Source organism: Siniperca chuatsi, linkage group LG10 (assembly GCF_020085105.1).
Source record: "Siniperca chuatsi isolate FFG_IHB_CAS linkage group LG10, ASM2008510v1, whole genome shotgun sequence".
Lineage (NCBI taxonomy): Eukaryota > Metazoa > Chordata > Actinopteri > Centrarchiformes > Sinipercidae > Siniperca > Siniperca chuatsi.
Genome location: NC_058051.1, coordinates 18,465,849 through 18,492,889, shown reverse-complemented (window position 1 = coordinate 18,492,889; position 27,041 = coordinate 18,465,849). Strand labels below are relative to the sequence as shown.

The following is a 27,041-nucleotide window of genomic DNA, read 5'->3' as shown; positions in this document are numbered from 1 at the left end:
TTGGGTGTTGCAGAGTTGACATGCCTACAAAATAAAAGCATAAGCATTTGTTACTGCTATGAATAAACTGTTCTTTTTGGTGGAGAAACTTTCAAAGTTTTCTGGCACATGTTGTAGATTGCTGCATGTGGTTTATCCATTCTTATTCATCATTAATTAATTCCTAAATTCCAGTATTTTGGTTCATACAGGAACAGTTTGTTAGTGATTGTATTTTATTTTTAAGTAGCAACAGGAAGCTATAACGGGTGTTACGTTCATTTTCAGCTCGCTTTGTACTGGAGCTCCCAGCCTCCACTCTATTTGTACTTACAACGGTTTATTGTTTGCAGAGTTAAGATAGAAGACACACATCGTCCCTGTCATGGAGTCACAGGTATGATTAGACTTAACAGACTACTTCTGAACAGATACCATACCCTACAAAAATAAGCCTCATATAGGTAAGGTGCAAATGTAACGTTATAGCTGACGTTAATTACGCTGTCATTATTTTTTGGTAATAACTCAATTAATTTTAGCCAGCTTTCAAGTCAAGCTAGCAGACTGACAACTGGTTCGGCTGTTTGCTGTCAGCTGCCACAGGACGTTCCTGGTCAAATCCGCCAAACGTGGCTAGGAACAAACTAGCTTGTTCACTTGGTTTCATTGTTTATCACGCAAACAATCGCTTGATTTGTAACGGACTAGGCTAATGTTTATAAATTGACTTACCACCAACTTTTGTTGGTGGTAAACTGTGTTAACTATACAAATGTATGTATGGCTGGCTAGCTTCCCTAGCTAGGAAATGAATAGGGCATTGTTCGCTGTTAGACAGTTGGTATCAGTGAGACGTAGTGTGAGTTATTCTGCTGCGTGTTGTCAGGTGATGACCAACCCTGAGGAAATTGCTAGGCTCTACAGAGAACTCAGCCTCTTCCCTTCTTTGAGCAGAGCAAATACGGGACCTGTCATCACCTCTCAGTATGGAGGCAAATACAGCAACATCTACACAGGTAGACTTAATCTGTGCCATACTAAGAGTTTCAGATATGTGTATGTTCAATGATAATGATAGCATTTTGTTTCTGCAGAATGGAGCCAGCGTGATCTGGAGAGGAATGAGAATGTCAAGTTTTGCCGACAGTACATTGTATTCCACGATGACAAGTCGGTGGTTTACTCTGGAGCCTCAGGAAACTGCACTGAAATTAAAGGAGAGTATGTTAATATTTTGTCATTTTGTCTGGACGTTCTCATCGACCTAACCTTCAGCAAAGTGAACAATGTCTCATCAATATGTTTCTCCTGTCAGGTTGCTAAGTAAGGATTCCCCTTCGGGTGAAATGAAGGCTGTTGTCAGAGAGTGCACCATCAAAGGAGAGGACAAACAGTTTCTGGAGGTGTGTGGCTGGCTGTCTGTGTGGCTCAGACTCAGCATCAGTCTCTCGCCCACCCTGATAAATGTCTTCGTTACACTTTTTTTTTATGCCACCTGAATGGTGCTCATCTGTATCTCTGCTCTGCTACATTTTCCACCTGTAGCCTGTGTTTAAAACCTCACATGGCTTTGCATTTTGATCCCGATGTCTTTGACTTCTCTCCTCTCCTGATCTCTTTGTGACCCTTCAGATCTGGAGTAAAAACATCAAGATGAAGAGCATCAATCTAACAGCCTTAAAGAAGCATGGCAAAGTCTATGAAGATGGTGAGTCATCAGCACTTAAAATCAGCATTTTGTTTGTTTTTGGTTTCTTTGAAATTTTGCCTTTACAAGTGCCAGTCCAAGTTTTAATCGCACTGTGTTTTGCATCCTTAGAGCAGTTTGGCTGCTTGGTTTGGTCCCACTCTGAGACCCACCTCTTGTATGTGGCAGAAAGGAAGAGACCTAAGGCAGAATCCTTCTTCCAGGTCTGTCAGCAAAACTGTATTTGAGGGTTAATCAGCACTGAATCACATAGAACTGCTGCACTGCTCTCTATCGGTTGAAAATTGCAAGCATGTTGATTCTCCCAGATGTCATTGCTAGGGTTGTGTTCAATACTGCCCAGAGCATAGCAAACTATTTTTAATTAGATACATGGTTCATTGATTGCCTTGTTTTACAGTGTTGGTACAAGTTGCTAGCTATTCTGTGATTCTCTGTAAGGAATTGTTTGAAAATTGATAGGAAAACTTTAAATACATGCTGGATGATGCAAAACTACCTTGGTGGTGGACTAGAGGTTTCAGCAGATTTACACTCCAAACACACTCACCAAACCGGATCAGATATATCTCAAAGGTTGTTGCACAGCATTGAATGAAAGCTTATCGCTCAATCATAAAAACATTGCAAACTGGAGCATTTAGCACCCCAGGTATTTTCCATCACCTTTCAAAAGCAAATACCTTGATAATACTGATTGGGATGTGGCCGTAAGAGCAGGGAAGCAAGTTTACTGCAATATATGTGATTTAGTGTTGATTAATAATTTACTATAGGTAGATAGGATTAGTTTAATAAAAAGGTCAGAGTAGAAGGTAATACTTTTCTGTTATAATGTTATTCTATTTCTCATTTTCTGTTTGTAGACTGAGTCACCAGAGTCGTCTACTGTTGGGGATGAGGAGGAGACCATGAGAGTGGAGAAAAGGGAGGCTTTAAAAGTGAATGCAATTAATACTTTTGAAACACAAAAGATTTTCACATTTCAAAGGTTTAATTCAACTTCTTCATTCCACTCTAGCTTAAGTTAGTGTTTTTGCTTTTTTATTCCTGCAGGGGGAGAAGTTTGTCTTCCATGAGGATTGGGGAGAGGCACTGGTTGGTAAGTGCTGTCCAGTGCTTTGTGTTTTGGACATTGAGGGTGACAACGTCTCTGTGTTGGAGGGAGTGCCTGAAAATATCTCACCTGGACAGGTTTGTACGGCAGTTGTTTTTGTGCACTTCTATCTAGTGTGCTCATACACTCTTACTCTTGCTTTTGCTCTCTCTTTGTCTTTCTGTTGCTCTGTCTCTGTAGGCATTTTGGGCTCCAGGTGACACAGGTGTGGTGTTTGTAGGCTGGTGGCATGAGCCTTTCAGACTTGGCCTCAAGTACTGCCTCAACAGGAGGTGACTACTGTTCACACTGATCAAAGAGAAGAAATAAAGCTGCCCTATCAGAAATTCCCTCACTAAGGCTCAGAGGCCAATACTGCAAGTTATTCATGTTTCCTATTTCTCTGTCAGGTCAACTTTGTTCTATGTGGATCTTACCGGTGGGAAATGTGGTAAGTGAATTCTTGTCTTGTGTTATGATGCTCAAACGTTCATCCTGCACGGGAGAAATTTCACACCAAGTCTTGTACATTGTAATCTCCTGTGCGCTATGATGTTATTACATTATCAAATTGTCTTTGTTTAACTTTTGTGTTCAGCAGTGTAGACAACATGATTACTTGTGCATGACAAGTTTGGCACCAAGTGTTTAACACAACAGTGATCCTTGATTCATGTGAACCTCCATTTCGCACTGATTTCTGTATTTCACATCAGACAAGTGTTCTGGTAAAAATGGGTATAGCTAGACTCTGTTACTATTGCAGATGTTCATGTGTATTGTATTTGTTTGTTGTCTCCCTCAGAGCAGCTGTCATCAGACACCAGTGCAGTGTGCTCCCCCAGACTGAGCCCAGACCAGTGTCGGATTGTCTACCTAGAATGTTCTGTCTATGGACCACACACGCAGTGCAGCAGGCTCTGTATGGTAAGACAGGATTGAGCCTCTTTTCCACATAAGACACATTTACTTTCCCTTCTTTACAAAGCACACTGTACTCACTGAAAAGAATAACTATGCACCATCTTGTGGTCTTCTGTTCTGTAGACATGTAGATTTGATGAAGCAGAAAAACATTTATGAGTATACATTCCAATACATTTGTTTTCATATGCTTTCCTCTGTGCTTGCATATTTTATTTTTAGTATGACTGGTATACTAAGAAGACCTCAGTGGTGGTGGATGTGTTGAAGCGACCTGGAGAGGGTAAGGAATACTTGGTGGTTACATGAATGCACCATTTTCCCCCAATATATATATCAAACTTAGTTGTGTCTGTGTGTATTGGTGTGGCTTTACAGATGGCTTTACTGGTATCTACAGCTCTCAGTTGTCCCCTCAGTGCTGGTCAGCTGATAGTCAGCGTATTATCGTTGCCTGTCCTCAGCGCAGCCGCAAGGTACAGTCAACTCCTGGGCAATGGATTTCTATTTTTTCTGATAAATTTACATTTTGCACAAAAAAGTATTTAGACTGAGAATATTGTAATTATCTTTACCTGAAAAGGTTATTATTGTCTCTTTTATAGGATCTATTGATGGTGGATATAAGCACAGGGAACATCACCTCTCTGACTTCAAGTGAGTCACTAGACACATTTCTCAGCCTTGGCGTTACTCACGATCAGGTCTAGACCATCCTCTTTACTGATGTTTGGTGTTGACAGTCTCTAATAGCTGATTTCCTCACCATAAGCAGCCTTCTGGGATCGCTTGAACGTGTTTATTTCAACCTGTGTCTAAAGATGTTCTTTGTTTGTCTGTAGAGTCTGATGTTGGTAACTGGTGTCTGCTGAACATAGAGAGAGATCTGATGGTGGTCAGTTGCTCCTCTCCAAACTGCCCTCCAAGTCTGGTAGGATCAGTGTTTTCATTAAGAATGGTGTTTATTTGTTTATTTGAGCATTCACTTTTTAATATATAGTATATACTAAGTATGCTGTTGCATAAATGGAAGTTCTAGGATGGGGTTGGGGGCGCTTTAGTACTCAAAAAATAAAACTTCAACAACAAAAAAATGTGATGGAGAAGCTAATATGTCACCTATTGCAATGTAATTTCTATGTCCAGAGGGTGGGTTTCCTTCCAGCCAGGGATTCTCAGGAGGAAGTAGTCTGGGTTACTTTGGAAGACTCTCAGACGTTGCCAGATATTGACTGGCAGATCTTGACTTTCACCCCTCCCCCAGAGCAAGACAACAGTCAATACCGTAAGAATAAAAATTCTTCATTTTAGTTGTATCTAGAGAGGAGTCCCAGCAGAAGGACCTAAAATACATAATGTAGTTTTTTCCCTGTTTTCGTCAAATGGCCTGAAGGGATGCAGTTAGTTTTGTCCACTCTCCATTTAGTTTCACATACATGAAGGGTACAGAAAATGTAAGAAACACCTCTACATACACTGCAGTCCAGTACAATTCTACCATTATCTACAGCCTAAAAATAATCAGAATCAACACCTTTCTCACAGAGTCACAAAAAGTGACAATTATAAGGTCTCAAAGACAAGTTATCAAATTGGATTACATTTGCTTGGACAGGTTTACCCAATAAATTGGTAAGGAGGTGTGTATAATATTTTGGGCTCTACATATATAGTGAACAGCCACCTGGCTTTTTAAAGAATAAACAAATTTAAAAACCACTGGGTTTAACACTGGGAATTGTTTTTAAAGTGCATGTTTATACGAAAAAATAATAGTATAATAATAAGTAATAATAATAATAATAATAATAATATAGTATAAGTAAATAAATTAGGTAGTATAAGTAGCAGTACAGTTGCGTTTACAGGAGAAGGCATAAAGGAGTTTACAGGAGGAAGCTCCTGAGGTGACTGTTTTGTTTTAAGTCCGAAAAAATAATAGTCAAGTTTATGGAGGGTTGAAAAGATTTTGCAGTCTATGGGACACATGAAGAACAGCGTATGTAATCTTAATGGGACTAACTAATTTTTCTATATTCTAGCTGGCCTTGATTTTGAAGCTTTGCTGATCAAACCAAAGGAGGTTAAGGATGGAGTGAAGCTGCCTCTTATTGTCACTCCTCATGGTTGGTTGCTCTCATTATGGTTCTCTACTGTGCAAACTAAATGAAAATGGTAGTGTTGCACAATGGTTAATTGTTATACAGTATTGACTTAATGTAGTATCCCAAAAAAGCAAAATAGATATTAGAAATGTTCTATATTGATACATAATATGCCTACATTTGGAAGTAAGAAACATGTGTTATTAATCCATGCTGAATTTATTTTTAGGTTTGAATCTGTGAATCTGTGTTTGGATTTGTATCTGTTCAGTCAAGAGCTACTGCTACAGATAAGATTGGCATTGCCAACAGTGGTTGCTATGACGATAGTAATCATATTCTCAAAATCAAGAATGATCTTTAATAACAGTCTTGAGATGTTTCACATATTTTGATTCTACATGTAATATTATTTGTGGCATTTACGGCTCACAGGACTAAGCACATAAAGACACAGATAGCTTTTAGTACAAACTGTCAATCTGTATTTTACATAAGTGGTTTCTTTCATTTAGGGGGTCCTCACTCAGTGATTGTAGCTGACTGGCTTCTGTCCTCTTCTGTGCTGTGCAGGATGGGCTTTGCTGTATTACTGGGTAAGTGCTAGGCTCTCAAACTAGAAAAAGTTTTATTTATTACACATTTCCTTAGCCACTTTATATATTTTTTTCCTATCTTGTGAACATTTAAAGAACTCTCATTTACTTCAGGAACACGCTGCTCACAGGCATAACCAATCACAACTGGTTATGATAGAAATTGCTTTCAGTGCAAAACTATTCTAGCTAATGGACTGTTGAATACTTAGAGTGTCTCTCCTTGAAATTTTTGGCCTAGTTTTCATGTATTGTGCAGCCATACTTGCTGTTCTTTGGCCTGTATGTACAATTTCATCCATCCTATTCAACTGTGGAGCATGAATAAATGGATAAAAATGCTATGCTTTTTTGTTTTAATAGGTTCTTTAGTTTTGTTTAATTGGGGAAGTTGTAGCATGCTCAGTATATCTGAGTCTGCTCAAGGTGGTAGTCTGACTGTAGTCTCACTGAGGCCACAAAAAGAGTGACTGATTCACTTTTCTTGACCAGGTTTTTTTCAGTTGGCCAAAGGTTTGAACCGGTAACCTTCTGTTTGATCATTTCTAGGTTGCTGTCAGCTTTAAAAAATTTGTGTTAACTGTATAAAAATACACCATAATATCTAGCGCTGATACATAGATGGTAATGTGTTTTTTTTTTTTGTATGCTTTTTTTCTTTTCTTTTTTTCTTAGTAAACTATCGTGGCTCTCTCGGCTACGGCCAGGACAGTATCTTCTCATTACCTGGCAATATTGGCACCCAGGACGTCAAAGATGTTCAAGTAAGAGTAAAGCAACTAACATTGACAGAGCAGCAGTTGATGTTTAAAAATTATGAGCATCGAGTTTTTCGAGTGATGAAATTATTTATCTATAAAGGTTTCTTTTGCTCTTAATGGTAAAAATGACTTCCAGTGTTGCATTATAGTGATATCTTATATATACTGTTGATTTAAATGGTTTCTATATTTAGTTGAGGTTAGTCGCCATAGTTTCTGTTAAAGTCATGGCTCATAACAGCAGTAGTTTTATTGATGTTCTTTTTTCTTTTCGCTCCCCCAATTTCTGATTTGCTGATGAACAGATGTTTTTTTACAGTTTTTCCATGTTTTTCTTCCCACCAGCTTGCTGTTGAAAGTGTTCTGAAAGGTGGCGGGTTTGACATGCAGAAGGTGGCAGTTTCTGGGGGCTCCCATGGTGGTTTCCTGGCCTGTCATCTGATTGGCCAGTTCCCAGGGTTCTACAAGGCCTGTGTGGCTCGCAACCCCGTCATCAATTTGGCCTCTATGATTGGCAGCACAGACATCCCAGACTGGTACATCTTGGCATGCACATTCCCACACTCTTGCCCACATTTATTCACTCATTTCGTCAGTCGTGTACAACCACCCACCTTTTGTTGTTTTATCATTTGTACCCCTGACATTCGACTCTGACAGCAGTGAGTGGGATAAAGGGCATGTGTCTGCCTCACTGTCAGGGAAGGAAGTGTTCAATAATGCACACAAACACTGCAGGAACAAAAGACCTCAAAGCCATTCAGTGATTTTTATTTTATTTCTTCCTGTTGATGTTTAACTATGATTTTTGCAGGTGCATGGTTGAGGCTGGCTACGACTACAGTGCAGACTGTCTACCTGACCCTGCCGTTTGGGAACAGATGCTGAACAAGTCCCCCATTAAACACGTCACACAGGTATGAGTGAGACATACACATTTCTGTGTATGTCTTTTGACTGTGTGTATGTGACTTCTTTGGTGTTGTTACGCAATGCAGTAACCTAAGATGATCTCTCATCTAGGTACAGACACCAGTATTGCTCACCTTAGGGGAAGATGACAAGCGTGTACCTAACAAGCAAGGGATTGAATATTACAGAGCTCTGAAAGCAAAGAAGGTCCCAGTCCGGTAAGCAGCTTGTCTAAGTAACATGTTTTATTGGTTATGTCAGATATGCATTGCATAAACAGGGATTTTATTGTTCATTCACTAATGCTCTGATGTGTGTTGTTTAGGTTGCTGTGGTACCCAGGGAACAATCACTCTCTCTCCAAGGTGGATGCTGAGTCTGATGGCTTTATGAACATCGCTCTGTGGATAATTCAACACTTGTATCAGTGATGGTAAATATCAGATAAATACATGGTAGTTTGCTAATGCTGTTGTTGCAGCCAGGAAAAGACAGCAGGACACTACTGTGTGTAAGGGATATTCCGCTCCTGTTTCCAGGACAGTGTGAGGTCCAATCCAAAGCCAAAGCATTGAAATTGCTCTCCAACCAGAACACACTTTGTATAACTGTACTTTACTTGTAATTTATCTGTGGCTATGTTGATTGCCATGATTACTTCCAATAAGTGGATGGGAAAATAATTGTTTTAACGCAGCACTCGAATAAAAGCAGTTTTGATTGTAATCAGAAAGACATTGTAATGATAGTTTTTTTCTTTTGCAGTCTACATACACACAGAAAATAAAGGGCTTTTCAGTGTGTTAGTTGTGTTTGAGGTTAAATTAACAAAGTTAAAACTGTTTTGATTTGTTCATACAGTGCACTTAATAAAGCGATTGTTAAAACACTACCAGTGTGGGATGAATCTTTGGATACATGGGCATTTGTTCAGATTGAAAAGGATTTTTGAAGCAGGTGGTTAAGTGGTATATTAACTTCCTTATACCCTTTCTCCACCCAACTTTGTCCACCAATGTGGAAAAAAACCCTCTCCTCTCTCTGCCCTTTCTTTTGGTCTGTCTCTACAGTCGGAAAAGGAAAGCATTAAGTCATTTTGACTATTCATATATTCTAAAGTGGTCATAAAGGAAAATACTGTTTGTGAAACCATTTTTTTTAAATCAGATGTTTGAGGTGATATCTGTATCTGACACCCCTCATAGATTTGACTTAGGTCACATGATTTGCAATGGGCTGCTGTATAAATGACTACATGCTTTCACTTCTGTATAAATGGCTCCAGTTACTTGTCGTGGCACAAACGTTTTCTCTCCACCTGGATTAAAGATTGCTTCTTCTGGATGAATGCATGATACATGCTACACCTATTATGGTAAGTGAGATAACATTTTATTCTGCCATCAAAAATGTACTACATTTTTATGTACCTACTCTATTGTTACATTATAAGCACAGAAATGGCTGACTGGAAAAGCTTGTGAAAGTGATTTATTTAGCAGTTTTTTTTAGTAGCTGCTTTAACAGTTTGATATACAGGGTGATATTGATGAACATGTACTGAATAATGCTTGATCTTATGCAAATTAAATTGTCTGCTCAGACTACATCTTCTGAACGATCAACAAACAACTGAAATGAAGTTTATTTTTTTCAGGCTATGTTGAAAAACATCCTCATCCTTTGTCAGCTTCTTCCATTTGTGAGGACCATAAATACCATCTTCTTGCCATGTGACACTGATGTGAATACCACCACAGTAGACTGCCATGACAGACCACTCAAGCATGTCCCCTTCATCAAGTCTACCACTGTAGTGTCACTCAATTTAAGTCGGACTAAGATACAGCAAGTGGGGCAGCATGCTTTATCAGGTGCCCCAAACCTTCACACTCTGACAATAATAGGGAATTGTCAACCAGGTCACCTGAGAGCTTTGGAGGACAGCTCATGCAAGATGGAGATCCACTATTATGCCTTCAAGAGCCTACTGAAGCTTCAATTTTTGTATCTGTCAGGAAACAGCCTCACCTCTATACCATGGTTACCTGAAAGCCTGAGGGTTCTTGATCTACAGAATAATTGCATCTTCCACATTTTCCACCCTTTAAAAACTCCACATCTCGAAGAGCTCTTCCTCGCCAGGAACTGCTTTTATGCAAATCCTTGCAACCAGTCCTTTTACATCAGCGAGAGGGTTTTCAGAGAGCTCCCTAAACTCAAAAACCTTACCTTAGGGTATAATAATTTCACATCTATCCCTAAAGGGTTGCCACCCTCACTGGAGAGTCTGGATTTAAGAGAGAATACAATCACAGAGGTCTTAGAAGGAGCCTTTGCCAACCTGACTATCCTCAAGTATTTGAATTTGGAGTGGAATTGCCAGCGTTGTGACCATGCAGCCAGGCCCTGCTTTCCTTGCCCACATAATCTCCCTCTATACCTACATCCAAACTCATTCTATGCTGAGAACAGCTCCATCACCTACCTAAGCTTGCGAGGAAACTCTCTGAAAACATTTCCAGAGGGTCTTTTCCGACCTTTGAGAAATTTAAAGAGATTGGACCTCTCTGACAACCTCCTGGCATATGCTATACGTAATGGCACCTTCTTTGCAGAGCTGAAGGGCCTCAATTGGATAAGCCTTATCTATAACTATGAACCACTGAAGACATTTCAGGAATTGATCCTCTCCCCACATATTGCCAATATATCTGGTCTACAATATCTTCTTCTGAGTGGTAACTTTTTCCATGTGCTTTCAAGAGAGAGCCTTAATGTTCTGTCCAAACTTGAAAACCTAATGAAACTAGAACTGAGAATGAACTTCATCAATACTTGCAACTTGAAAGCTCTGAAACAGTTACCGTCTCTCATTGATATTGACCTCTCCCAAAACATGCTTAATTTCCTTCCATGCTGCTCGAGTCCGTCATCTGAGATTGCAGCACAGGAAAGCTGTCAGAACCAGAACTTGCGTACACAGATTTTTCCTGACTCACCCCTTATGCTAATAGATCGAGAAGTGACATCTGGAAGTGACATCTGGGAATCCAACCAGTCAAACACGCTGGAAAAGTTGGAGGACAATGTGTCACAATTTCCATCACTGTGGGACTTTAAAAAACAATCCTGCCGACATAAACTGACATTTGACCTGTCTCAAAATGACATTCTGTCTCTCAACAAAGAGGTGTTTGTAGGCATGGAAAATGCTGTTTGTTTAGACCTTTCCTTCAATTACATGAGCCAGGCATTGAAGAGTGGAATGTTTGATAGCATGAAAAATTTAGTTTTTCTTAATTTGTCATACAATAGACTTGATCTGTATTATAAAGAGGCTTTCAGTGAGCTTAAAACCACTCTGAAGGTATTAGACATTAGTAACAATGAGTTTCACTTCAAGATGAGGGGCATGGGCCATCGTTTCGAGTTCCTTCATAATCTGACTAACTTGGAAGTCCTAAGTCTGGCAAACAATGGCATTGGGATGCGAATAGATCAAAGGCTGATCAGCAGATCTTTGAAGTACCTCTACTTCTATGGAAACCACCTGGACATTATGTGGGAGTCTGATAACAACAAATACACTAATTTCTTCCAAAACCTGACAAACCTCATCTACCTGGACATCTCCTCCAATGAACTGACATTAATCTCACCAGATGTGCTGTGTAACCTACCAGAAAGCATTAAGGCTCTCAGTATCAGCAACAATCTGCTGAACTATTTCCCATGGCAAAACATCTCAGCACTCAGCAACTTACGTCACCTGGACCTCAGTCAAAACTTCCTCTCTTACTTGCCTCATAAAGTCATAGAATTTGGAGCAAATTTTTCTCTCTTGGACCTCAGTCACAATCGCTTTAGTTTTATTCCTGAGGATTTCTTCAGTAAGGCGAAATCCTTGCAATATCTGTATCTCAGCCACAATCAGATCAGAGAGTTGAACCATCAGTTTCTCCCTGCCCCCTTTAAAAATGGCAGTGCCCTTCAGAAACTCACTCTGCATGCCAACCCCTTTAAATGTGACTGTGATACATCTTGGTTTGCGGACTTCTTGCGTACTACTCCTGTAGAGATTCCTTATCTCACCACACATATACACTGTGAGTACCCAGAGTCCCAACAGGGCGAGAGTATACTGTCAATGGACCAGCGTTCCTGCCAGGACATATATGGTAGCTTAGCCTCCCTCGTCTGTTCCTTCTTGGCTGTGACTTTCACTGTTCTGCCCCTACTGAAGCATCTCTATGGCTGGGATCTGTGGTATTGCTTACAGGTACTCTGGGCAGGATATAAGGGCTACACCCAGCTGGCTGGTAGTGATTCACATAATCACTATGATGCTTTTGTGGTGTTTGACACGAGGAACCAGGCTGTGAGGGATTGGGTCTACAAAGAGTTAACTGTCAATCTGGAGAACTCAGGTCACAGGAGGTTTTGTCTGTGTTTAGAGGAGAGGGACTGGATTCCTGGGCTTTCATGTATTGAAAATCTACATAATGCTGTCTACAACAGTGTGAAGACAGTGTTTGTGCTTTCCAGTGGCGCTACTGGCAATGAGACAGTGAATGGTGTGATCCGCCAGGCTTTCTTCATGGTTCAGCAGCGGCTTCTGGATGAGAAGGTTAGTAAAACTACCTTTTTTATTTTCCTGTGCATTTTGTGGGTGTGAATATTACCCCCTCTGAGTTGCTGCCAACACTTAATTATCTCTGATATTATCCAAACAAGGTGGATGCAGCTGTGCTGGTTCTGTTGGATGAGATGTTTCCCAAACTGAAGTACCTTCAGCTGAGGAAAAGGTTGTGCAGAAAGTCTGTGTTGTCCTGGCCAAAAAACCCAAGGGCTCAGCCCCTTTTCTGGAACCAAGTGAGAATGGCATTGTCGTCAGATAACCTCAACTTTTATGACAACAACATGAGTGAAAGTTTTATATGACTATCTTTTAACGGCTGATAGAGAGCACTTCAGTGAAAAATGCCCTTGTCATTAAGAATTTTGTCATCTTCCCATGACCTCATTTTGACAAACTCAACCTACCCTTAATTGTCACATATGTTAAGATACTTGTTTGATGTTTTTTAATATGTAACTATCATTTTTGAAACTAAACTAAACTAACAGCTCTTCCATGTAAATATTTTACTTTTAAAGATTGTGTTCTGTTGTTTTATCTGACATATATTATACAAATTATGTATTATATATTGTACAAATTTGATGTTGGTTCTTTTATTTAATTTAAGTTTTTTCATTTTTTGTTTCTTTTTAGTGAGTTAATCCTTGTCTTCAGAGAACTTGGGCTGGGTAGGAACATGTTGCTATTGTGGGCTGCAAAGTTAATTGAGACACTGTACATTGACATTGATATTGGACTATACAAATAAAATTGACTTGATTTCACTTGAGTAGTATTACAAGGGAGTGATGTAGTGTGCCTGCATACAAAACACCCCCACCCTCAATCTCAAAATTTCACTTCTCTCTAGTAGGGAGGAAATGAAACTGATGATTATTTCTTACAGGTTACAGATGAAGAACAACTTCACCTGCTACACCCACTCAAAGTAACATAAGTCACCTGTGATGTCTCACAGTTTCCTCTTAAACAGTTTCACAAGTTTAAGACGGAAACTTGGGACAGGTCTGCACCAATTTGCAAATAACATGTCAGGCTGCTGACCAGAAGAGGAGATTGAAAGACAAGTGACAGAAGTGCATGCAAAAACATTGAAAGTAGCAAAACAAATACATACAACAACCAGGCATGCTGCCTTGGCCACTGCAGCTTGTTGCACCTTACACTAATTTTAGCCTGTGGGCTGCTGGGATCCCAGTTTCATTTTTTGTCTCGCGGCTTGGTAATTCCATCTGATAAACAGCATCTTTTTTCGGAGAGTGAAACCTCTGACACAGAAGTATCGATTCTTAATAATTTTCTGAGTTATATTGAGTGAATGAACAGTGAACTGAACAGCTGCAGGCACCAAGTAAACTTCTCAAAGAACAATGGAGGGCCCTGCCCCAGGTCCACAGCTTTTTTTTTTTTTTAGTGTATTCTAAAGTATTTGTGGCTTTATCCAATCATGTGGTGTACTTTTAGATTAGTTCTCTTGTCTCTAAAACTAATATAATAAACGAACTCACTTTCATGGGATTAAATTACTGATGTCTGTCAGGGTATTTGTTGTCTGGTCTGTATGAAAATTAGAATGCAATTCCATTTGTTTATTTACTTGAAGTTAGATCGGAAATTATTTTGTTCAAATTTGGGTTTGTGCAGCTAAGACCTTGCAAGTGCCATGTCCAACTGACGCCCATGTAGGTGTATGAAAAAAAGAAACCCTCCAATCATTATGCCCCACCACGCCGCGTAACTCGCTCACGCGCCAGCTTGAGAGAGCGCGCGCACGAGGACCCGATGGCAGGACAGGTCAGAAGAGAGCTGAGCCGATGAGATCATGGAGCCTGCGCCGAGGTCGGACAGGGTACGGTCTGGACTTCACGGTGATGGAGAGGTGCCTGCCCGGTAAGCTAGCGCACGCGTTGCGTGCACACCTGGATTTTATGGCATCATTTGGCAACATTATTTAAACAAATGAAACTCTGTGCTTTTAGTTTGTGTGGCAGATTAATTATTATGTAAGGTACTAGCTCGAACTCATGTAACGTTAGCCGTGTGCATATGAACAAGAAACTAATCCTTCATACCGTGGTCGTAGTAGAGTTATTCGGGCGTCTGTGTCCAGGCTGCGCAGTCACATGCACAACGACCGTTTTACTCGTGCCACCCATGAAATATAGTGCAGTTTACCTCATAGTTTGTACGTTAGATTGGCAGCATGTTGAGCTGTATGAGAGGGGCTCGTGTGGACATGGAAATGAACGAGTTACGCTAGTGCAGTTTGGGTGGTGACTCGAGTTTTCTTTTCGCGTTAATAGCTGGCTACCAACCAACTCAGAAGTAAGTGCTGATGTTTGAGGTCGGTATGAAGTGAGGCGTTTCCTACTTGTGACATTTTATTTTGGCATTTCCACCCGTCCTTTCTTTCTTTGTCAGTTCTTTCGTCCTGTCAGTATGGTTTGACAAGGAGGTATACAGCTGCGTAAACTTGGCGCGTGCCCATCGAAACTGACCACTGACTTATGATGCCTCCATCTTAATGCAAATGATGCCTCATATCTGTAGACAAAGCTTCAATAGCAGTAAGCTAACATGTTGGCAGTTTCCTTGTTTGAAAAGGTTTAGACACAGATATCTTTGTGATTTTATTTTAACCATCATCATTGAATTCCCACGGTCAATTTGGATATAAATGCACAATTCATGATACACGGAATTGATGGTGCTACTGCTGCCACATAAGGCTAAATTCATTGTCTCAAACAATGATGGATATGGGATTGACAGCTATGTTATGACTGACAAGCAGATTTAACCAATCTCTCAGTTGCATCCTGTGCAGTGACTCCCAGCACCCAATCCTCTTGGATTAGAGGAGGGATTATGATTTGGATTTGCTTCTGCTTTGCAAACAGTCCCTAATATCTGGTCCATCATGGACTGGGTTGTGGTTACTTTGATTTCCTGAGGATATTTTCTACCTGATCTGAATTAATGTGCGGCTTTTTGCCTCAAAGACAACAAATGACTCCATATTGTGTATTATATAGACATGTAGTATAATACTGTTTATGGTGATTTTATCCTAATATGGGCACAGTCTTATCATGCTGTACTTTCCAAGTATGATTCAGCCTAAATTCCAAGTGCCTATTTTCAGTCAAAGCCTAAGGTACTGGTATGTCTTCAGCCCTGATAAAGTCTGATGATGAGCTTTGCAAGTGCACCAGAGGGATAATAAAGACTGGCCTTCCAATTTCCTCTGCAGTCTGCCATGGCCATAGCATAGACTGTATATATACGGTGTATGGGCCATAGCCAATTACACAATTTTGTCCCTGTTTCCTTTAGACCTAAGCAGGCATTAGAGTCCATATACTTTATGACAGTAGATTGAGTGCTGTCCATGGTGCTGAAATGGTGAAGCTGGTCCCTTTCCCTGTTTTTACTCCTATCTACTGTGGTAACTGTGGCTGTGCAAGGTGTTCTGAACATAATGAGTACATACATACATGTCTGGTGGTTAAACAGACATTGTTTTCCTGTCCTCCCATCACTCTCACAACCACAAATAAGGAAGAGAGAGGATTACAGAATACTGTAGAAATAGTAAGAGAAGTTTTCACTACATCAGTGCTCCCTAATGCTGCTCCTGTGGACCTACAGTCTTGCTAATTTTCTATCCCCCGTGCTCTGCCCACACCTGATTAGCTGAGGCAGAGGTTTTCAGTTGATCAAATGCTGGTGCCTTTTAGCTCTTGATTGGCCACACCTGAGCAGGGAAAGATGCAAAAAAAAAACACCCTACAGTATACTAAATGTCTGTCTGTAACTGGTTTTCTCGATTAGTCTATAAGGTCTTAATTATTTATTTTTATCATGAACCATGTAGGGCTGGGTAGTGAACAGAAAATTGGCATTGGTCAGATTTGTAGGCTTGGTTACTTATTCTTGTTCTTGATCAGATAGTTCCTGATTTAAATAATAATTCTGTCAATTTGAGACTGTTTAAAAAAAATGCATTTAGGCAAAGTTCTTGTACAGGTGCATACGTTTAGACAGCATTTCCAGACGTTTTGAATATATTGTTAAAAAAACGGATTTTGCAGAAAAACATCTTTACATTGCTCAAAGCAAAGTAACAAAAAAGTCTTGGTATCAGTATGAAACTTGGTCTTCTATTGGCAACAGTATCGTAAAACGATAACCAGCCCTATGAACCATGTAGTGATGCTGCTTGTGTTATTTCTTTTTAATATGATTGGTCTTTCTCTCTATATTTGCCCCTCTTTTACCTGTCTAGAATCCATCATGTCCTGCATTGTAGCTGAAACCACAAGACCTCTGACCTGTGTGTCTGGGAGCCCTCTAGCCAATAGTCACTGCCACTGTCTTCTAATAGGACAAAATAAGACTCAGCCTCAAGCCCTAAACAATCAGGGATGGACAGGTGAAAACTGAGAGGCTGAGAGGTGGCCTTTATTCTAAACCTTGTTATTCATTCTGGTTCTATAAAGGAACATGAAAATATTCCCAACCTTAACAGTTTCCTCTCAGAAGTCGACTGCCATATAAAAAAATGCCTTTAAACATTAGAGCCAAGCCCTCGCAGAGCAAGCTCTCTGCTGGCCCAAAGAGTAGTGGGCACACTGATAGCAGCACATCTCATTCACGCTTTTCCAGATCCCCCAAACAGGGGAAAGGCAAACAGGCTGTAAGCTCAGCACCAGGCTCCCGATCGGGGCTAGAACCAGGCTCTGTGTCAGGGGGTGGCCCTGCACCAGCGTCTAAATTGACTGGAGGTCAAGGATCGGTGTCGAGGCCAAGTTCGAAGATCAAACCTGGCACAGCAGCAGACAAAGGAGTAACTCATGGTTCAGCGACAGCTCCAGGGGGTAAAACCCTGTCTATGGAGAACATCCAGTCTTTGAGTGCTGCCTATGCCACTTCAGGCACCATGTACCCGACTGAGCGGGATTCCTTGGAACCCTCTGGTGGGTACCCCAAAGGCACCATGACACTGGGCAGGAGCACTAGCCGCTCCTCCTACACTAACCGGACAACAGCCATGGGCAGCAGCCCAAACATCACCTCCTATGGGCTGCATCACCTGTCAGACCCCTATGGGGACCAAACCTTGCATCCTGCAGGGACTTCCAGTCTGCGGCACCAGTCTGGGAGACATCCACAGGCACTGGATTCGGCTGGACTTGGAGAGGTCTCCACGTTTGATCTCCAGGCTCAGGTGAGGGAGCTACAGAGGGACAATGACAACCTGAGGAGAGAACTGGATGGAGGAAGGGATGGAAGGACGGGCCCCAGCATGAACAATGTCAACTTCTGGAGCCCAGATGTGAAAAGAGACAAGGGGGTTAGGCAGGAGGAGGGAGTGAGGACCTCTGTTCTGAAAGACCAGTACAGGACTAACCAAGAGGATTTGCAGGTGAGAAAGAGTTTGTTTCAAAAATACTATATTTCCACTCTTTAGACAATTGTGAGAAAAACAAGCAATTTCATCCACATAAATTTAAATGCTCAACAACTTCAGTATTCAACATTAACTCACTTTAACAGCAACAAGTCTTTATTAGAGAAGATGTCACATTTTTCAAAGGGGTGGAAATCTCATTTTGAAACAAAACTCTTTGATTTGTCCGCTCACACATCACATCCAGACTTTTTGTGTTGACCCGCCCATCTCTTCTGCACATCATACCTCTCGCATCATAGTTTTTGTTCTTGTCTTCAAGGTTGCATAGAAAGGCTTCTGTGCAGTTCATTTGTGAAGATGTTTGCTAGGCTCAGTGCTGTCTGTGTTTCCATGGGAACGTGCCCTAGTGGCAGCCATTCTAAGTGTTAGCCAGATTCTAAAAAAGCTCACAGCTACTCCTGAAGGGATAGTGACCAGTCTGTCCTGTGCCACCTCTCCCTGGAATCTGTCCCACTCAGTCTGAGGCATTATCCATCTGTCTGCCTCACTGCATAGCTACTATATATCTGTTCTTTACTTGTCTATCTTTCTTCTATTTCCTATCTTGCCGGCCCTCTGTTTCTCCATTTGGCTGTGTGGCATTTTACTTCCTCGAGTGTCTGTGATTGTCTGGTGGAAAAATAGAAGTGTTTCTCTGGAGGAAAATACCTAGAATTCTGAATAAGATATATTTCTTCCTTGCTCTTCATCTCTTCATCTCTCTCACACAAGCATGCAAAAACTTTAATATCTGTGCTCTTCCATCTGACTCCTCCCTCTTGTAACCAAGGAGCCACCTCTGCATTTGTATTTATAGCTTTTTCATCTCACATTGTCATACAGTGTGAGGACACTGTGACACACACACCCACGCACACACTTTCCTCAGATTTTAAAACCAAACAATAAAAACTGAAAGTTTGAAAATTAATACAGAATACCTTGTTTGTACAGGCACATAGTAAGTTTCGGTTTATAAATGTTTCTCAAAATGCTTCCTTAACAAACAGCAAAAATTACATGAAGGTCTGCATTTACCTCTCTTCTTTAAGCCACATGCACACACAACTCATACAGGTACACAAAAAGATACACACACTACTTTACACTACCACCCACAAAACTGACAGATTTCAGAAAGGTTTATAAACAATAAATTTGTTTGCCGCTGAAGTACTGATGTTGAGATTCACATGTCTGTGGCATCAAAATAGGGCAGGACAGTCAATGTTAAATCTCTGTGTATATGCAGGCTTGTCCTGACTTGGCCCTGTCTGTGATAGATGGGCGTTTTTGTCTCTGTTCTGCTCCTTCAGGCGACACACCCATACAACTAGTATATTACTTTTTTTCAAGTGTAGACTCATTTGTCTCTCCCACACTAACACACTCTCATGTCTTTTTACCTTAACGCTTTTCTTCTTTTATATTCGTTTATCTACTGAAACCACTTACAGTACCTAATCCGTACCCTTATGTACCTTATGAGAAGCCTTACATAGCCTTATGAGAATGAAAGCATTGCTGTAGAGAATTTTGGTATTTTATACTAAAATATAATAGTCTTCTAGAAGCTGAATTAATTAATTTTATTAATCATCATTCAAAAATGGCACCATAGAATTCAAGGAACAGTTGCATCAGAAAAGCCACCATTAGACAAATAAGTAGAAAAGATCCTGCACACTGTACAAGGCCCCCGATAGAAACCAGTTATGATGCGTCCTGCTGCCCCCATATGCAGCCTGTCGTCGGAATAACAAAGTATGCTGATTTATCAGTTTTTCCTCATGCTGAATTAAATTGTCCTTGATCACTCCCCTGAATTAACAGCATCTTAATGCACACCATCTTTAACATTTCTAGATTAATAAAAGTTCAAACTGAAAATCAATGTGCCATACACCCACTAGTGCGATGTCCAATTTTAGTATCATTTGTCATTCAGTTCTGTTGTTGCTGTAAGTAAGACAGACAAAGTAAGACAGTTTGCTTTACCTTAGCTTGTACATCTTGCTAGCAAAACATTATTCATTATAAAGCATTATCTTACTCTCTCTCTTACTTTCTTTCTGTCTGTCTTTCTCTTACACGCTCTCTCTCCCTCCCTCTTTCTTAGGGACACACACACCTAGGGCATGTTCAGCTGCAGCTGATAATAATTGCAACTTTGTCAGCAATATTGATCTCTCATTAAACTGTTTCCATCCTTTTTTGTCTCTCAACTTTAACCTTATCTTTCTCTCACAATGTTTACAGCCCTCTCATATAAAATCAGATAAATGCTCAGTTTCTTTCAATTACTTGTTTATTTTGAAAAACATGTTATTCTAACTCTTATCTGCTGTCACCTCACTCTCCCTTATCACCTCTATCCCCCATCTCTCCTTTCAGATTATCACTTTTCTCCTTTTTTTCTTCACTGCTTCCCCTGTTTTTGCCCTTCGAGACACTCTGGGAAGAGTTCAGTCTGACAAGAGAACTTTGTAATTAGCATATGGAATGTCACCTTTTCTCTCAGCTGCAATGACTAGTGTTGTCCCCCAACCATCTGTTTGTTATGTGTGTGTGTGTGTGTGTGTGTACGCTTGTACATACGTATTTGTGTCTACAGTCTTGGCTGTGAGTGTGCGTGTGTGTGTATGTTTGTGCGGAGGATTGTCCACCCACTCTGACTTGATATTCAGTGCTAGCTTGTTGCATTGATTATCTGTGTTCACTCTCGCCTTCCTCCTACATCTCGACTCTGTGTCCTTGGCGCTCCCCACCTTCTGGACTCGGGCAGAGCAGTACCAATATTTGAGGAAAAATTAGTAATATCTTCTCAAAGATTAGTAATTTAACTTCTGTTTAGGGTTTTTGCCAATGAATATTTGACATACTGTATGTTGAGTAAGATGCTGTGTGTGTGTGTGTGTTTCTGTTTTTTTCCTTTTATTTGATTTCTTTATAGCTTTTTCTCACCCTGCGCAGTCAATCATCAAGAGTGCTCTCTGTCCACTGTCAAGCACAGAATGAATGTCCATTTGCCAGTCAGGAAAGCTGAGAGCTGTGAATGTAAATTGGCATATTGTATTATGCATTACTTTGCACTGCAACATGCGGCAAAAGCAGTAATGTTGAGTGAAATGTGTTATCCCCAGCAACACTCTATCGGGCCCCACTTGTGTCACTTAGTAATCAGTTGAGTGATAAGTGATAAATGTATTGACAAATCCGTCAGCCATTACAACAGTAAACGTCTTCAGTCTTGCTCATGCTGTGATGAGTTTACAAACCCACACTGTGCAGACAAACACTGCTTAAACCCATAAAATTTAATACAAGGCAAAGGTCTTTAAATGTCATTCCATGCTACATAACAGGGAATGTTTTTAAGAGAATGCACATGACATTTAAAGTTTTCTGCTCTATATGATGTTACAGCCAAGAAACCGTGTAGATAATGTACTTACTTTACATACTTTATTTTACCATTTTGTTTACAGTTTTGCTTACTAATGTAATTTATTAAGGAACAAACTCTTGAGTATTCTGTTTTATTAGCCTGCCCACTGGTTTGCAATGTCTTAATTGTGTCCTTAATTAATTATTGATTTGTAAGTTTATCAATTGATTACTGAGTGGCACAATTGGGCTCCCATGAAGCTCATTGCATGTAGGCTAGTAACTGTCACTGTGATTGGTAATCTGTAAACATGGAAATTTTCAGTCTTTTTGTTTTCATAAATTGTTAATTTGTTTTCATCTGGAATAACATCCTCCTTTATCCTGTCTTTCCCCCCCTTTGATGTTCTGCAAACAAACCCAAGTCACTCTTGCTTACAGTACCTTCTATGTATTCTCCCTGTGTTTTGAAGAGAAATATCCCCCCCTGGTGGCCAAATCATGTAACCATCACCCAACAGCTTGAAGTAATCTACATAATGGTTTGATATTTAGGGGTATTTCTTTTAATCTCCTTTCTATTTTGGCTTTATGCATTGTGTGTCTTTCTTATGTTGCATCTCTCTGCTGCAGCCAGGGGACATCAGAAGAAACAAGGTCTGTTTTATGTACACCACCATATATTTTTTGTGTGTCATCATGTGCTTAGGAATTTTTAATATGTGTCTGTATGCTTATCGAATTAATGGGTGCTTAATTGTTCTCTGTCTTTGTAGCAGCTTCCGTTGACCGTTCAGGAGCTTCAGGAGGAGCTCAGGGCTCACAGGGAGATGCAGCAACAGCGACAGCAGGGGAACTCTGGCTCCTATCGAGAACTCCATATGGACCAGGACCACAGAGGGGGGCTCAGCCCTGGCTACAGCCCCAGACAAAGCCCCAGCAACCTGCACAGTCCTGGCCCGAAGAACAGCCTGAGAGCCAGCCCATCCAACACCCACAATTCGAGACAACAGGAAGCTGATGTCATCATTCACAGCCCTGGTTATGGGTGTAACACTGCAGTAGCTGCACAGAGAATCAGCCCAGCCAACACCCTTCAGCCTGGGCCGAGGAACAGCCCAAATCAGCCCCTCTACAGTCCCAGCCAAGGTTCGGTGGTAGTGCCCAGCTCTAGCTCGCTCCGGGCCTGCAGCCCCTGCCAGGTGCCTGGGTGTGATGGCTTCTCCTCATCTCATCCTCTCGATCCATCAGAGGAAAATTTCTTCCGGCTGCAGTCGGAGCATGAGCGGCAGGCCAAGGAGCTGTTCCTGCTAAGGAAGACCATGGAGGAGATGGAGATGAGAATCGACTCTCAGAAGCAGACGCTGGGCGCCCGGGACGAGAGCATCCAGAGGCTGCTGGAGATGCTTCAGGGCCAAGGTCAAGTTCAGGGACACTGGGGTCGGGGACAGCGGACAGGCATCATAACCATGGCGGCGCAGGAGGCTGAAGCACAGCTGGAGAACATGCATGTGAGAGAGGTGTGTTTTTCTTCTCAGGGGGTGAATGGTTATGTATTTGAGCCATTCATCGATAGTATCAAAGTTTTAAAGTAGGGCTGGGCAGTATGTCGATATATATGATTTATCATGTATCATTTTGATAGAATAATGGGAGTTTTTTTAAATTGTGAATGTGTGTGTTTGTGTGTGTGTGTATTATGTAGAGTGTGGGACCAGAAAGCAGCTCAGCAGGTCTTATTAATGGGCCAGATTAACATACAGAGAGCTCTAAGCCTGTGTTCAGCCATGCAGTTTTACAATCTGACTCAGTTGGTTTGTGTGCGTGTGTGTGTGTTTCTGAGTATGCACATGCACATATGGCAGTTGCTCATATTCCACTTGTCTATACGTTGTGCATAGCATTTGGCATTTATTCTACAGCACACATGCTGTACGCAGTGAGCTTGTTGTGCAGTGGAATTTAAAAATGTATTGCAGCCCATCAAAAGTTAAATTAGGACAAATTGTTTGGTATTGGTATGCTCATACCTCACTCTTTCCTGTGTTTTCTGTCTTCCTCAGAGACTCAATTTTATTGATTAAGAATTTAAAATTACCAGGCCTGCAGTGAGTGGTGGTATAGCACAGGTGTCTCTATATCCTCTGCCAGGAGGGTTAGTAGTAGGCTGCTCTGTGCTCCTTACTTCTGCCTTGTTTATTTTTAACTCCTAAATCTTCTTAGCCTTTAATTTCTCTACCTCTCTGTCAGTGTGTGTGTGTGTGTGTGTGTGTGTGTGTGTGTGTGTTGCATGTCTGTGCATGCCTCTGCTATTGTTTGTGTCACGATCTTGTTTTTCTGTCTATTTGTTATTTGTCTACCTCTATGTCTGCCGTGCCCAGTCAGAATGATTGCATGTGAGTGTTTGTGTGTGTATGTGAGCATGCGTGCACATCTGGGGCCTGTCGGCTTAGCGCTTCTAGCGAGGACACTCCCTCTCTGGGCTGCCGGTGGCTGATGGGATATCCACCCATGCTGGGTGTTTGGTCACTGTGATGATTTTGTCAAAGGGGAGTGTGGGTATTTCAGCCCATGCTAATGCAACCACTGCTGTGCATGTGTGTACTTGTATGTGTGTGTGTGTGTGCGTAATGTACCGGACCTAACCATGCTGTGTGTGTAAGAGGTGAGTACCTGTTCTCACACACTCTGTGTGCTGTGCTATTTTTAACTGCTTGACAGCTTAACACATACTGTGGGTGTAATGGAGGAGGAGGGGGTGACTGGGTCTGAGAGGTGAGGTGAGAGAGGGAGAGGGAGAGATGGGAGAAAGGAGTGTTTTTCTAAGGTAGAAAAACAGACTGTGTTTGTCTGAATATTAATGTATGATTAATGAGGGAAAACACACTGACCGCCGTGATTGAAAAGAGAGGCGATTGTTGTTCTTTCGTTTTTTTCCCCCTCGTCTCCTTCTGGCCTCCACTCCTCTGAGGTTGAGATGGGGTGGTGGAGTGTGTGTGTGTGTGTGTGTGTGTGTGTCATATATATATATATATATATATATATATATATATATATATATATGGATATGTATATATACCCACGCACACACAGCTGAGCTGATCAAAGTATAGCAGTTCATTTTTCAGTTTTTGAGCCAAACTAAAAGCCTGGCTTACAGTATTTTTATTGTGTGTATTGTATGCACATCAGAAGGTAAGATTACTGTAACACTGTGCATGGTCCATTACATTTAAGTTAAAATAAAATGTTATTTTTATAATTTGTTTAATAATAATACCAAGCTAGTCACAAAATCATTGTATTATAATGAGGATTAGGAAAACATATTCACATAAGGAATAATGTAGTGTTGATGCATAAAATGCATTGTCAGCTTCACTGACAAAGTTGTTTTATGTGCAACAAATAAATTCTAAATAAAAATAGTTCCTGGTAACTGAGCTACTATTACACATTAAATGGTAGTCAAAAAATTTCGAAAAAACTGCCTCTTAATAAATGTCCAGTAGTGAATTATAAGAATCTGAACTGTTTTTAGAAAGTAATACTAATTTTTAACTATTTCAGACACTAAAAAAAAAATCAACATTTATGAAACATTAACATTTGGGGATTTCAAAATGTAGTTTATTAACATTGTGGTGAAGAATAGTCAAGTTGTCTGACGTCTGATTTGTGTGGAATTTGAGTGTTAAAGGTTAGGCTGAGTACAGTTTAATTGAAGGATTTCTATGCACTTATTTAACTGTAAGAAGCAACATACTTCCTGTGAAGGCCTCTTGCCTTTGTTTATGTGTCAGAGTGGTAATTTATCCTTACACTTGCACTTGTCATGGTTAGTGAAGGCAAGACGGTGATGGTAGTGCAGCTATTGCCTCTATTAGGGGGCACTACTCTTAGTTCTTTTGATTAGCTCCAAAGGAAAGCAGCCCAACTGCCTTTCATTACCATTACCATTACTCTCCTTTAAATGATCCAGCTTGTTTAGTTTGAGCTGGGATAATAAGGGCCTCCATTTTCAGTTCACCTCTGCTTTTATTTATCCTTCAAACATGGCTGAGGGTTGGCACTGGGGTTTCTTGGTAGTCTTTGCTGGTTTGAAGAAAAGTTATCACCTTAAATTTGTGTTTATATTATTTTTTTTTATGAAAGGAAGTGTTAGACTATGGGTGTGAAAATGTATAAACCTATGTAGGTTTGTATGATGCAAATCAGAATTGAGTAAGGGTCCACAGAGAATTGTCTGTTCCCCTTTCTCACTCTGTTGTACTGCTCAAGACTTACAGACCATGGCCAGATGTGAAGTTATGTATGGATACAGAGCTCCATCACTCCTTCACCTGCTGATGTGTGTTGTCAGGGGATGGTGTGTGTAGTGGTGCTTTCTCGCCTGTGTTTCCTTTTCAACGTTGTCAGCTGTCAGACTGTCTTAGCTGCACAAGCCGACATAGAAACACTGGCACATCTATGTCAGCCTATTCAATTGGCTCTGGAGATAAAATGATTACACTTGACTGGTCAACATCACCATCACTTGTTAGAATAATGTGGAAGCCATATAGTATGTTTGAGTTCTTCTTTTCAAACAGCCTCTCCTCTATAATGTTTCCTGACAAATGTAAATTATTGCAGTACTAGCAATGTCCACAAAGTGGCAGTGTTCCATTAGAATTTAACTACCATGGGTTACAAACACAAACTGTGAGTTAAGTTATGTGTGATGGCACACACACACACACACACACACACACACACACACACACATGCCGAGAGGCATAAATCTGGGCCTAATCGTCTCTCCCCAGCCGCCAGGTCCCCATAGACCCAGTAATAACAGCCGCACCACTGGTCTGTTCCTGCCCAGCCCTGACCTGCTGCCAAGGGCGTGCACACACACATGCACACTCTCACTGTGAGATTTTTACTTGGAGATGGCATATCTACTTTCATACATATCGTACTGCAGATTTCATATGGTCCTTAGGGGCTCTGGATAGAGTTAGGGCCCCTACTGTACATGAAGACATCTCACTCAGTATTGGATCAGCACGACTGAGTATGTAGCATTGCTCTAGTGTTGAGAACATAAGGGCAAAGCACTTATGGCTCCGCTGTTTTTCTATAGTATGACTGGCTTCAGAAGTCCTGCTGCTGTTTTTGGCAGGCCCTCTCTGTCTGCCCCCGCATCCTCTCTCAAACGCTGATGAACTTCAGAAATGTAGCTTTTTAAAACCTTCTAGTGCCAGCATGTTGAGAAGTGGAAGTTCATGTCAGTAAATCCGTCTTTTTTGTAATCACTTTCCTGCTTTTTCTTTTTGCTCACTCAAATGTTTCAGCTACAACATTTTAATGTCTTCTCCTTGCTCCTTTCTCATCTGCCTTTCTGCTCGTGTACGTATGTCTGTCTGTGCGTCAACATGTCCCATTCTTTCTCCACAGGCTGATATGCTATCTGTTGAAGTTAGGT

General features: G+C 40.9%; 3 protein-coding genes across 12 annotated transcripts in view; all 3 read left to right on the top strand.

The window, feature by feature from the left end:
• The first annotated feature begins 250 nt into the window (after window positions 1–250).
• On the top strand, window positions 251–8,974 carry apeh (acylaminoacyl-peptide hydrolase). 3 transcript variants are annotated; one of them, XM_044209843.1, is made up of 23 exons: window positions 251–376; window positions 869–998; window positions 1,077–1,203; window positions 1,298–1,385; window positions 1,615–1,690; window positions 1,802–1,893; window positions 2,557–2,631; window positions 2,747–2,884; window positions 2,988–3,079; window positions 3,197–3,237; window positions 3,592–3,713; window positions 3,933–3,993; window positions 4,089–4,186; window positions 4,316–4,367; window positions 4,553–4,641; window positions 4,857–4,995; window positions 5,753–5,836; window positions 6,331–6,411; window positions 7,087–7,175; window positions 7,518–7,708; window positions 7,987–8,089; window positions 8,196–8,302; window positions 8,410–8,974. In XM_044209843.1, the coding sequence occupies exons 1-23, from the start codon at window positions 365–367 to the stop codon at window positions 8,513–8,515; spliced, it is 2,193 nt and encodes a 730-aa protein (XP_044065778.1). In that variant the 5' UTR covers window positions 251–364; the 3' UTR covers window positions 8,516–8,974. The 3 variants fall into 3 exon arrangements, with proteins under 3 accessions (XP_044065778.1, XP_044065779.1, XP_044065777.1); XM_044209844.1 differs by having other exon boundaries at window positions 266–376; window positions 937–998; XM_044209842.1 differs by lacking the exon at window positions 251–376 and having other exon boundaries at window positions 776–998.
• Window positions 8,975–9,234: 260 nt separating this feature from the next.
• tlr9 (toll-like receptor 9) lies at window positions 9,235–13,493 on the top strand. The gene is made up of 3 exons (XM_044209841.1): window positions 9,235–9,459; window positions 9,742–12,714; window positions 12,822–13,493. Exons 1-3 carry the CDS (start codon window positions 9,436–9,438, stop codon window positions 13,026–13,028), a joined length of 3,204 nt encoding a protein of 1,067 aa, XP_044065776.1. The 5' UTR covers window positions 9,235–9,435; the 3' UTR covers window positions 13,029–13,493.
• A 958-nt stretch (window positions 13,494–14,451) lies between these two features.
• Window positions 14,452–27,041, top strand: part of LOC122882453 (ERC protein 2-like) — a 152,254-nt gene continuing 139,664 nt past the window's right edge. For 5 of the 8 annotated variants that reach the window (XM_044209838.1, XM_044209836.1, XM_044209834.1 and 2 more), the window contains exons 1-4: window positions 14,478–14,619; window positions 17,018–18,157; window positions 22,205–22,228; window positions 22,348–23,091. In XM_044209838.1, the coding sequence (XP_044065773.1) occupies window positions 17,294–18,157; window positions 22,205–22,228; window positions 22,348–23,091 (1,632 nt within the window). In that variant the 5' untranslated portion in view covers window positions 14,478–14,619; window positions 17,018–17,293. Of the gene's footprint in view, window positions 14,620–17,017; window positions 18,158–22,204; window positions 22,229–22,347; window positions 23,092–27,041 lie in introns of all 8 variants that reach the window. The other 3 variants (XM_044209840.1, XM_044209835.1, XM_044209833.1) reach the window with 2 other exon arrangements.